This window comes from Curcuma longa, chromosome 20, assembly GCF_044706935.1.
Source record: "Curcuma longa cultivar G26 ecotype Majalengka, Jawa Barat chromosome 20, ITB_CL_G26_1.1, whole genome shotgun sequence".
NCBI classification, from domain to species: Eukaryota; Viridiplantae; Streptophyta; class Magnoliopsida; order Zingiberales; family Zingiberaceae; genus Curcuma; species Curcuma longa.
The window spans coordinates 359,270-371,478 of NC_133880.1; the positions used below are offsets into that span (position 1 = coordinate 359,270).

The following is a 12,209-nucleotide window of genomic DNA, read 5'->3' on the forward strand; positions in this document are numbered from 1 at the left end:
TCCAAGCTGTGAGAATACTCCCTACCCGTGGATATCTCTCCTAAACTCTGACTATTCTAGCTAGTTTACTTGATTGTCTTTCCTAGTTATCTTTGGATCATAACCTCGACAACAAGCAGTGACAGGGAGGTAATGGAAGTTAGGTGATTAAACAACTGACAACTTTTGATGACAAGAAGTCAACCCAGATGACAGATCTCCTGGACAGAGTTACTCTCTGATATGAGACTGAATCTGTCAAGCATGCGCCCTTATTTTTTAACCCTCGATTAGGGCATGTGGAAGAAGATGTTGGTTGATATGATGTCTGGTGTCATTGATATGTAAGGAGGAGTGTGTTTGCCAAGAAAAGGTAGTTGTAGTCGGGCTCAACTTTTATGAGTCCGATCAAAGTAGTGTTTGACTTGCTTTATCACCATGCCTCTTCACCCTAGCCGAAACCCTCCTTGAGTGGGAGACACTCTCTTTTAATTCAAGTCACTCCTCAATGGAAGACACTCTCTTTTAATTCGAGCCATTCCCTAGTGGAAGACACTTTCTTTTTTCTAGTTCAAGCCCTTCCCTAGAGGAAGATAATATCTTTTCAGTATTGTGGTGATTTAACCATCGAAGGGGTTATACTGACAACGCTGACTCCGCTGATGATGTTAATTTGCAGATCAAAGGCCAAAACAAGAGCAAAATTAGAAGTCAAATCTAGAGCTAAGACTTGGAGACTTTACTAGTGTGAATTCAAATCAGATGGTATGGTGGTTGAGCAAGAGATCCGCAGTTGCATAGAGAAAGATTCAAACCACATCAATTTTATAATATTGAACATATTAAATTGATCTGATCCTTTAAGATTGAATATAAGATTGAGTGAGTGAATTATTATTGAGAGTGTCTTCTTGTAAGAATAATTGTGAGTTTTTTCTCTTCTTTAAAGCACTTATATATTTTCTATAATGAGATTTCTATAAAGTAGGCACACGAACCATAAAGAGATCGCTGAACCATGTGAAATTTTCTCTCTTTGAATTGTTTTTTTTTTTAAATTACAAGTTATTCAGTGCATTTGTGAGCATTGCACAGAGGGACTAATAATGGTTTTAAAAAAGGTTAAGGTGGTGCATGCAAAAATCATTCAGATCGGTGACCGTACAAAGTTTACTGTCTTGGGAGGGCGTTCGCTGATTTTAACCGTCTATAAATGATACAAATATCTAGTCGATTGGACTCCTTGCGCTCGTTGCTCCCGAGACGCGAGAAGGGAAATGGCTGCTGCTCCCATTCTCCTAGGTAACGTGGCGCTGCTGGTGGATGCGAGCTCGACCAGGGTCGCCATGGCCGCCGAACGCTTCCACGGTGGATGCGTTAGCGGCAAGGGATGGTTGCCGGAATTGCACATGTCGCACCCAACAAGGAAGGACCCCGCGGCTGTCCCGGCGCCCTTGGCTCCTCAAGCCATGGGGTTCCACGACGCGGCAGAAGCCTCCGGCGAACCATCAGCGTCCTCTGTGATGGCCCGTCGACGGCGGAGGATCGCTATGTCCAAGGTCGCCGCCTCAAGTGGCTATTCGGGAAACGGTGGAAATGGAGAGGATGATGATGAAAACCTCGATTGGGAGGAGAACCTACGCAGCCGGCTGAAAGAGTTGGAGGAGATGAAGGAGCTTGAGAAGCGCGCTGAGGAGTTGGTTGCGGAAGGCGCCGGAGGGGATGAGGAGGAGACCGAGGAAGAGAAGAGGGAAAGGGTTCGAAGGGAGCTCGAAAAGGTTCATCCTTTTCCACCAGACTTTTGGTTAAAAGTTTCTTGTTAGTGTTTTGGATTGCAATTGTAACTTTATCCTGAAACTTTAACCCAATAACAGAAGCCAACGACATATCTTCAACTGTTTGATTTCTTCCTTTAACTGCGTGGGTTTGTTTCTGCTTAATATCGTCAAACTTGTGGTTTTGTATGCTATTAACTCGGAAAGAGAGCGATGCTGATAATTTTGTTGTTGCTCTATTTTTCTGTGACTAGGTCGCTAAAGAGCAGGCAGAAAAAAGGAAAACCGCCAAACTGATGTTTGAGCTTGGGCAGAAAGCCTATGGAAAGGGGATGTATTCACGGGCCATTGAGTTTCTTGAGGCTGCTCTTACCTTGGTCCCGGGGCCTACACTCTTGGGCGGTGAGGTAGTGAAATAAGTAACTTTTAAAATTGTTAGCTGATGACAATTACTTAAACATATAAATGTGTAAATTCCTAGATTCAGGCTTTTGGTAGAAGTTGAAGAAGACAGTTTTCTTGTCAAAGACTCGATTATCTTTTCGTAGACTAAGATAAGCATACATGGATAAATTGTCTGGTTTTGGAATGGTTTCAAGTTTGATCAGAATTCTTCATGTGGTTTAATTTGGTGCGCATAATTGCAGATTCAGATATGGCTTGCAATGGCTTATGAGGCCAACAACCGTCATAGAGACTGCATTGCCTTGTACAAGCAGTTGGAGAAGTCACATCCTAGTGTCAGTATTAGACGTCAGGCTGCTGAGCTCCGTTATATTTTGCAAGCACCAAAGCTTAAGATATCCAAGGATGAGATGGTCACAATACCACTAATTGGTTCAAGTTATGACCGGTGGGTTTTCATGCAAACCTGACATTATTTGATCTATTTAGCTTCTTTAGTTTGCTGTATACCTGCTATATATTTTGCTTTCTATCTATATTATTTGTTGTTCACAACAGGTTTACATTTACCTTTTTCTTATCAAGATAACCAAAGTAAAATGATTTTTTTCTATTCTTTTCAGTTGTAGTATACAGTGATATTCTTGTTTGATAATCCACAATTTTTCAAAATGGAATATTGCATTGACTACAAACAATGCTACTGCCACCATTATAACATCTTATACCTTTTAGACTGAGCTTGTACGAGATTAACTATGAACCTACTTGCTTCACATGAGCATTTGACTTTGTGAGTATGATCACATGATTATTGTTTGCTATTTAGATTTTAGATTGATTCTCTTGCATTTCTGTGACCATAATGCATGACAAATAATAATCCTTACATGAAGTACTTATATATGGCGTTGATATGTTTCTCTGGAGAACCATTGTTGCATAGCAGAATATTATATATGGGGGAATCCAAGAGACTGCTATTTATGATAACTCAGTGCAAGCAGGACAATCATTGTTTCTTCTAAAATTGGAGGATGTTTTAGAATTTGTCAATACAGGTGGATATATGAATTATTAGCTGTCCAGTTTTCAGTTTAGTCTAACAAACAATTATGACAAAGGGGTAAGAATCTTCAGGTTTTGATTTTCATTTAAGAAAACATCTCAATTTTATACCTAAAGATCCTTAAAATGGATCCCGACTAAGGCTCTGTTGTGAGAAGCAAGGGTAGATAGGTCTTTTCTTTTTATGTTATTAGGGTTAACATGGCTATATAAACCCTATCTATGTATTCTTTTTCATGGAACAAATAATTCAACATGGTATCAGAGCAAAGGTTATCTAAAACCCTAATTTTTTTCTTCTTTGTTTTGTTTTCCGCCGCGCCTCTTCTTCCCACACGCGCGACGCCTTTCCCCTCGCGATCTCCTCCTCTGCTCGACGCCGCCGTCGCTCGCGTGGAGAACCGCCCTGCCACCTCCTGTCGCAACCGCCGCCGCTGTCGCGGTCCTCTACCAACCAGCGCCACCATCATCCTTTGCCGTTGTTGCCGCTGTCCGTGTGAAGAAGACGCTCCGTCACCGGCCTGACGACGCCACAAGGGTATTTCTGCTACCAACACTCCAATTGGGGAGACTTCTGTTTTTGTCAGTTCTGCAAACATGTCCAAGTTTAAGGGAATTAAAGGAAAAGGTGATAAATTTTGTCGACACTGCAGAAGGACTAATCATGATTCAGATTTTTGCTGGGAGAGATATCCGGAGAAGAAACCTGATAAATTCAAACACGGTGATAAGAAGGCCCCTAGTCGTGGAAATGTTGCTGCCAAGAAATTAGTGGAGGAGACTGTTGGTTCTTCTATGCCTTCTCCTGTTGGGTTATCCTCTACTGACATTGCCAACCTTCAGCACCTTCTCTCGCAGCTTCAGGTTTCATCTTCTACCTCTACCACTCCATCTCAAGCGCACACTGGTATCCGTGGCTTGGGATTGAGTGTTGCCGGTTCGAGCTCTTATAGTCCCTGGGTCATTGATTCAGGAGCTACGGATCATATGACAAATGTTGCTAACTCTTTTATTTCTTACTCTTTGGCCTCTGGACAAGATAAAGTGACTATTGCAAATGGAACTAAAGCCACTGTTGCTGGCAAAGGTTCTATACAATTGGCAGATAATTTTATTCTGTCCTCTGCCCTTCATGTCCCTTCTATGTCTCTTAATTTACTTTCTGTTAGCAGCATTACAAAACAACTTCATTGCTCAGTAACCTTTTTTCCTGATCATTGTGTCTTTCAGGATCTGGAGACCAAGCAAACGATTGGGACTGGCCGTGAAGTAGGAGGTCTTTATTATTATCAGCTTGGAACGACATCTGCTCTGAAATCTACAGCACAGTGTTTGGAAAATAAACATCAAGAAATCCTCTTATGGCATTCCCGATTGGGACACTTATCCTTTCGATCTTTAAAAGTTTTATTTCCTAGTCTTTTTTCTTCAATTTCTTTTGAGTCACTTCAGTGTGAAGTCTGTCAGTTATCCAAACATTGTAGAAGTCAATTTCCTGAGTCCATAAAGAAAAGTTCTTCTCCATTTGATCTTGTTCATTCTGATGTGTGGGGGCCCTCTCCTGTGACTTCTTTAGATGGCTATCGATACTTTCTCTCTTTTATTGATGATTACACCCACTGTACATGGCTTTATTTGATGAAAAGCAGGGAAGAAGTTCCTCGACTTATTCAAACTTTTTGTCGGATGGTAGAAACTCAATTTCTTACAAGAGTAAAGACTTTACGTTCTGATAATGCCCGTGAGTACTTTGCTCAGTCTCTAAATACTTTCCTTGAGGACTCAGGAATTCTTCATGAGTCATCATGTCCCTACACACCACAACAAAATGGAGTAGCTGAAAGAAAAAATCGTCATATCCTTGAAACAGCCCGTGCACTATTATTTCAACGCCACTTACCCAAATATTTCTGGGCTGATGCTGTCCTTGCCGCTGCCTATATCATCAATAGATTGCCATCCAAAGGTCTCGGGTATCGGTGCCCTCTCACTATTCTTCGTCCTGACATCACGTTGTTCTCCCTTCCACCTCGAGTTTTTGGCTCACTCTGCTTTATTCATGTTCTTGGTCCCAAGTCCTCTAAACTTGATCCTCGTTCTATACGGGGAGTTTTCCTAGGATATTCTACTTGCCAAAAAGGCTACAAGTGCTTTGACCCTATTACTAGGACAAGATATGTCTTGAAAGATGTTACTTTTTTTGAGTCCGAGTCTTATTATTCTCTTCAGCCTCATCCTCAGGGGGAGAATATTACCTCTTCTGTGTCTCCTTGTGTACCTCAAGTGGTCCCTTCTGTGTCTCCTTGTGTACCTCAAGTGGTCCCTTCTGTGTCTCCTTGTGTACCTCAAGTGGTCCCATCTCCTATTTCACTGGATGCCATGGAAGATACATTACTGGGCTCGCAGTCTTCACAGGAACTTATCACTTACAAGCGACGAAGACACAAGCAAGGACCTACTACTGAACGGCTAGCCGAATCAGATGCTTTGGCTCCAGATTCCTTAGAGCAGTCATTGAATATGAATGAGCTGAACCTTCCTGTTGCTGTTAGGAAGGGGGTCAGGTCATGTACTCAACATCCTATCTCCAATCATGTTTCTTACTCTCGTTTGTCTTCTTCATATCATGCCTTTGTTTCACAGTTATCAAACCATGCTATACCTTCTACTTATTATGAAGCTGTAAAGGATTCTAGGTGGCTGGAAGCAATGGATGAAGAGATAGAGGCTCTTAACAGGAATGGTACTTGGGAATTAGTTGATCCGCCAAAGGGGAAGAACTTGGTTGGTTCTAAATGGGTGTATGCTATCAAGTATAATTCAGAAGGTGAAGTGGTCAGATATAAAGCTAGACTTGTTGCCAAGGGATTCACTCAAACATATGGGGTGGATTACTTGGAGACTTTTGCTCCAGTTGCAAAGTTAAATTCGGTCAGAGTAATTATTTCTCTTGCTGCTCAATATAATTGGCCTCTATTTCAGCTAGATGTTAAAAATGCTTTTTTGAATGGTGACCTTCATGAAGAAGTCTACATGTTGCCACCTCCTGGAATTGAAACAAAAGGAAAAGTTTGCAGACTAAGAAAAGCTTTGTATGGACTTAAACAATCTCCTAGAGCATGGTTTGATCGGTTTTGCAAAGCCATGATATTGTTTGGTTTTAAACAAGGAAATGCTGATCATACACTTTTTGTTAAAAAGAAAGATGGCAGAACTACCATTCTCTTGGTTTATGTTGATGACATGATAGTTTCAGGTGATGACGAAGTCGAAATCCAAACTCTCAAGTCCAAGTTAACATCAGAATTTGAAATTAAAGATCTTGGAGTATTGAAGTACTTTCTTGGTATTGAAGTTGCTCGATCTCAAGGAGGAATTTATATGTGCCAGAGAAAGTATGTGTTGGATTTACTCAAGGAGACAGGGAAGTTGGGTTGTCGACCAGCATCTACTCCTATAGAAGTAAATCATGATCTTACTGGTTCTAATGGGGAAGATCTTACAAGTCTGGAAAAGGGAACGTATCAAAGGTTGGTTGGAAAATTACTATATTTGTCTATGACTAGGCCTGATATCACCTATGCTGTTAGTGTGGTGAGCCAGTACATGCATGCTCCTAAAACTGTCCATATGAAGGCTGTTGACAGGATTTTAAGGTACTTGAAGTCATGTCCCGGAAAAGGCTTACTGTTCAAAGGAGGTGGGAATCTGAAAGTGGAATGTTATTCTGATGCAGATTGGGCTGGTTCTCGAGATGATAGAAGATCCACTTCTGGCTATTGCACTTTTTTGGGAGGAAACTTGGTAACTTGGAGAAGTAAGAAACAAAATGTTTGTGCACGGTCCAGTGCTGAAGCAGAATATCGAGCCATGGCACATGGTCTTGCAGAAATATTGTGGTTGTGTTTTTTATTGGAAGACATGGGATTAAAAGCAGAATTACCTCTCAAGTTATATTGTGACAACAAGGCTGCAATCAATATTGCAAATAATCCAGTACAACATGATCGGACTAAACACATCGAGATTGATCGTCACTTTATTCGAGAGAGACTTGATTCCGGGGAGCTATGTTTGCCTTATATCAAATCTGAGGACCAACTTGCTGATATGTTTACGAAGGCTATACCCCAAGCTATGTTTAATTCTGTTCTTAGCAAGTTGAACATGTTTGATATATATGTTCAACTTGAGGGGGAGTGTTGTGAGAAGCAAGGGTAGATAGGTCTTTTCTTTTTATGTTATTAGGGTTAACATGGCTATATAAACCCTATCTATGTATTCTTTTTCATTGAACAAATAATTCAACAATTATTTTTAAATCCTAGGAGATGAATGATACCTTCTTTGCAACTTTAAATTGTAATGAAGATAAATAAGATCATTAAACCTTTTTTTAGACAATTTTTCTTCTCTTAAGTTCAAATATATTCCAACTTCTTTAACAAACTGAACTAGTAGAAGTTTGACTTGAAACTCGAATCACCAACTTTCATAAAATTTGAGCACTACATCCGTAGTTTTATCATCATTCATTGTAATAAGAGAATTAAATAAATATCAATTTATTGATTCAATAAGCAACTCACAAACTGAAGCAGGGCAAGTTTAACTTAAAACCTGAATCACCAACTTTTATAAATTCTGAGCACTACAGCTATTATCTAACTATTGCTCGTTTACCAGGGCAAGTTTAACTTAAAACCTGAATCACCAACTTTTATAAATTCTGAGCACTACAGCTATTATCTAACTATTGCTCGTTTACCATAGATATTCCATTTTTTTTCTTAATTTTTCATCTTACAAGGTTGCCTCTAATATATGTGCAGAACCCAGGGTGGATTTTATATCAATTTTTGATCTAGCATTATCGACATATGAGAAAGACATTAATGTTGTAGATTCCTTAGTATATTAAAGTACTTCTATTGTTGCATCCTAATAACACTTCTTGTGATGTTACATTACCTAGCTCACAACTCCAGCCGGAAAAAATACATCTAGTTTGGTAACTGCAAGAAAAATAAATTACTCATCTTAAATAACAACAAGAGTTCAAAAGCTAACCATAAATTATGATTTAGATAATTGGAGTTTCTATAAGGTTACATCAAAGGATACTAATCTCTTATAGGAGATTTATCGTATATCTTCTTTAGGACAAGTATATTTCGTGAAAATTATTTTGGAGTTTAATTGGAATGATACTATTTTAGTATTGTACTAGTGTTTCAATGTATAGTATTAGTGGAGAATTGGAGAAGAAAGGAGGAAGAAGATGAAAAAGAATAAAAGAACACAACTATATACCTAACTTCGGACTTTATGTCCCATCTAGAATGGTATTTTGCCAATGAATTATATATAAAAGTTATAAAAATAATAAATATTATTTTAATTTATTTTGGCGAATGGAGTTTAACTTTGGATTTTATGGTGCATTTTGTTTGCAGATGATATTGTTTTGGCTGATGAGATACGTGAAGAAGGAAATGCTAACCTTGAATCTTGATAGAAAACATTGAAATAAAAGGTTTTAGGCTTAGTAGAGTAAAGACAATATAAAATATATGAAATTTAAGTTTAGTAGTATTAGACATAATATGACAATTGTTAGGATACGAAATGAAAAGTTACTTGTAATTGAGAACTTTAAGTATATAAGATCGTTTTTACAAAAGGATGGAAGGCTTGATAGAGATGTTTTATATGATGCAAATACAATTGTTGAAATAAAGGAGGGTGTCAAGTGATTTTTGCGATCGTAAGATACCGCTAAGGCTTAAAGGGAAGTTTTCCAAAATGACAGTTAGACTTGTTTTATTATATGGAGCTTAATGTTGAATTATGAATTGTGTACATGAGTAGAAGATGAGAGTTACAAAGATGAGGACGTTACGATGGATGTGTTTACATATGAGGATGAACATGATAGAAAATGAGAACATTAGAGAGGAAGTCGAGATTGCGCCTATTGAGGGAAAAATTTGAAAGACTTGTTTAAAATGCTATAAGTATGTACTTAGGTGACTAATAAATGTTCTAGTTAGATGATGTGAGAGTATGACAAATACACAAATTAATCGAGAAAGACTAAAGCAGATTTGATTAACAATTATAAAATAAGATAAAATTTATTTAAATATAGATTAGGGTGTAGTAGGAGATCGAGCTCAATGATATTGGAGGATACATACCTGATTCCACTTAGTGGGATAAAAGCTTGGTTGTTATTGTATTTTAATTTATCTTGACGAACGAGTTTTATAGTATGTTAGGGGTGTCAGATGACACTAGGACATGATATTTATTAATATGATTGACACAACATATGATAGATTACATATGTCGATTAGTATAAAATTTTGATAATTTATCGGAATAATATATTTCGACTATGCTGTTCGGCACGGTACAAGGTTTCAAATCATGAAATCCACAATGTCCCACAATGTCTCTTTTCATGCTTTGCCACTAGGAAGATGAAATTGCTTAGATTTCTGCACATTTGAGTACAATTAGTCTTAGATGTTTAGGTTTAGAGATATTTGTATAGTCTTATGTATGCCTCTATAATTGTTATTCCACTAATAAATGCAATACAATATTTCTTTTCTCTAAGTTTGACATGGCATCTCAGTCCCCCTTTCTAAGCTTACGATTGTCTAACAAGATATTCCCTTGAGGGAGAAGCTGTTGCCTCCCCCATCATCCTTCTATCCCTTCTCGCCTCCCCTCATTTCTCTATCTAGGTTCTACCTGTCTCTTTCTTTTTTTCCACAAAACCAGGTGATATTGTGAGTTACTTGCTTATGCTACTGTTTCTTAGTTGTGATCCCTCCTAGCTATGTTCTTGTGTCACATCTATCATCTTGGATCAAAGAGATCCTAGCACATATCGTTTGATGGATTCCATGTATGCATGCTTAATCTAGATTAATTTTTTGAACCTGTCTCAATGTTAATGGTGTAGTTAAACATGCTAGCAAGTTATTTTTCAATTGAACTATAAAGTCTTGTTGATATATGTAGATGATTTAGTTTTTAATTTAGTACATGTGTTAAAAGTATATAAGCATATCAGAGTTTAAAAATTTTGTTCCATGATGGTTAACATGAGCAAAACATTTCATTCTAGTTGTTAACTGACATGCGAGAAGGCACGAGACAGACAAGCGATACTTCTTCATGAGAGGTGAACAAGGTAGAGAGGTAGACAACTCTCGACATTGCACGTGAGAAGCTCCACCTCATCTGCTTCTTCCTCTTTCTCATCTTCTTTCTCTTTATCATCTGCTTCCTCTTCGTCTGAATTTTGCATTGGGGTTGTGATTCTGAAGGGATTGTAAATGAGAATGGTTGCTTTGCTTACCGGAGATTGTATTAGAGGCGGCAGCAAAAAGCAACTTGGTATTGATGACTAGGAGCAGGAGGAAGATTGCTGAAGAAGGCAGCATGTGTTATTTGGAGTAACCAAGAAGGAATCATAATCAAACAAGAATTGAGAAGTGATTAAATATTAGATAGAGATGATGCACATAGTTGGTGTTCAGTAAAGTAAAAGGGGAGTTGCTATGGCCACTCATAGGAGACATTGATCGTCCCTGTCATGAAGATGGCAAAAGTGATGGATAAGATTACATGAGTTAATGAGTTAATGCCCGCTAGGAATTCCAAAACATATATATATATATATATATATATTGTTTCATCTTTTATGAGGTTGTTTTTTGTTCTGCTTAAGATTGAGAATCATTTTATAGAAAAATTTGCATTCGTAGGATTGCAGTTGGATGAGTCATGGCTTAATTAAAGGACTGATCAGTAATCTGTTGTCGTTGCTAGCTTTTTAAATGACAAGTAGTTGGTCTTTGTATGCGGTATGATGGTGTGTTCAGTATAATGAATGAAAATAAATGATTGTCCAAGATCCCTCTCCATTGATTTCGATCGGCAAGCCCAGCCAAAATTTATGATGATTATGATTTTATATTAAACATGCTTTAGCAATGCTGTGCAAATGCCATTGCTTAACCATGTAATTAATTATGTTCATCGAAGTTTATGTTTGTAACTTTATTGTGCTAATGTCGATGACTAATTTTTTAAACTCTAACATGTAATGGATGATAATTTTCTCTGCTGTGATGCACATGGCATAGGTACGCTGGAACTTGGAGCGACAAGTTTAAAGACCAAGAACAAAGAAGAAAGACATCAAAATCTAACCAACTGCCACTGTCAAATAACTATTGGGGCGACTTCCTTAATTGGCGTGAGCCTTCTGAATTGCCCAAAAGCCCAGCATTTTGGTTGATTGTTGCATTGTGGTTTGGCTTAATAGGGACAGCAATTCTCCTCCAGAGATGAAGATCCAGGCGTGGTCCTGGCTTGTGGCAGATTATGGTCTAAGGGTTTGTTGAATCCCATGCCCCAAGGACTTATTCTAGTGCACATGATGCCACTCTACTCTTCTTTCGGTGACAGGTAAGAATTAATCTGTGATGTGTTGTTGATCATAGATGTTTAATGAAGTTATTGTATTTTCAAAATGTTGTATACGGTACTTGCTCGTAGAGATTCTCTTCGTTTTCACTAGGGATTCTATTTAAAACATGCTGGGTTTTAAATGGATATGCTTTTCAGTCTCCATCTTTCCCTAACAACAAACTCAGGCTTCATTTGATTCCATACACATCTTCGATGGACTAACCACAAACCTCTTTGAACTTCCTCAATAAACCTAGGGCATGATCTTCTAGATCCAATTGAAATACTCGGTCAGCTCAACCTCGGATTAGCCCTTTATCACTTGTTTGATCAACTTCAAACTCCGGATAGAATTTCCCTTGGCATCTACCTCTTCCTTGCATGCCTTTCTATCCAACTCTCTTTAGGTTCTTGCTCATCCATCCAACTTTCTTGTCCCCACGGAAGTTTCCCACCAACCACCAGGATAAATCGGGAAGCGCATACGGC

The 12,209-nt window shown here is 38.4% G+C and overlaps 1 protein-coding gene across 1 annotated transcript; it reads left to right on the plus strand.

The window, feature by feature from the left end:
• The first annotated feature begins 1,223 nt into the window (after nt 1–1,223).
• Nucleotides 1,224–11,828, plus strand: LOC141813640 (uncharacterized). The gene is made up of 4 exons (XM_074701601.1): nt 1,224–1,757; nt 2,009–2,161; nt 2,402–2,607; nt 11,393–11,828. Exons 1-4 carry the CDS (start codon nt 1,257–1,259, stop codon nt 11,598–11,600), a joined length of 1,068 nt encoding a protein of 355 aa, XP_074557702.1. The 5' UTR covers nt 1,224–1,256; the 3' UTR covers nt 11,601–11,828.
• Nucleotides 11,829–12,209: the final 381 nt, after the last annotated feature.

What these genes read in the sequence shown, in the direction of transcription:
- LOC141813640 (XM_074701601.1), top strand. Translation starts at nt 1,257, where the DNA reads ATGGCTGCTGCTCCCATTCTCCTAGGTAACGTGGCGCTGCTGGTGGAT. An exon ending in CTACACTCTTGGGCGGTGAG is followed by an intron (nt 2,162 to 2,401) that starts GTAGTGAAATAA and finishes GCATAATTGCAG; the next exon opens with ATTCAGATATGGCTTGCAAT. An exon ending in ATTGGTTCAAGTTATGACCG is followed by an intron (nt 2,608 to 11,392) that starts GTGGGTTTTCAT and finishes CACATGGCATAG; the next exon opens with GTACGCTGGAACTTGGAGCG.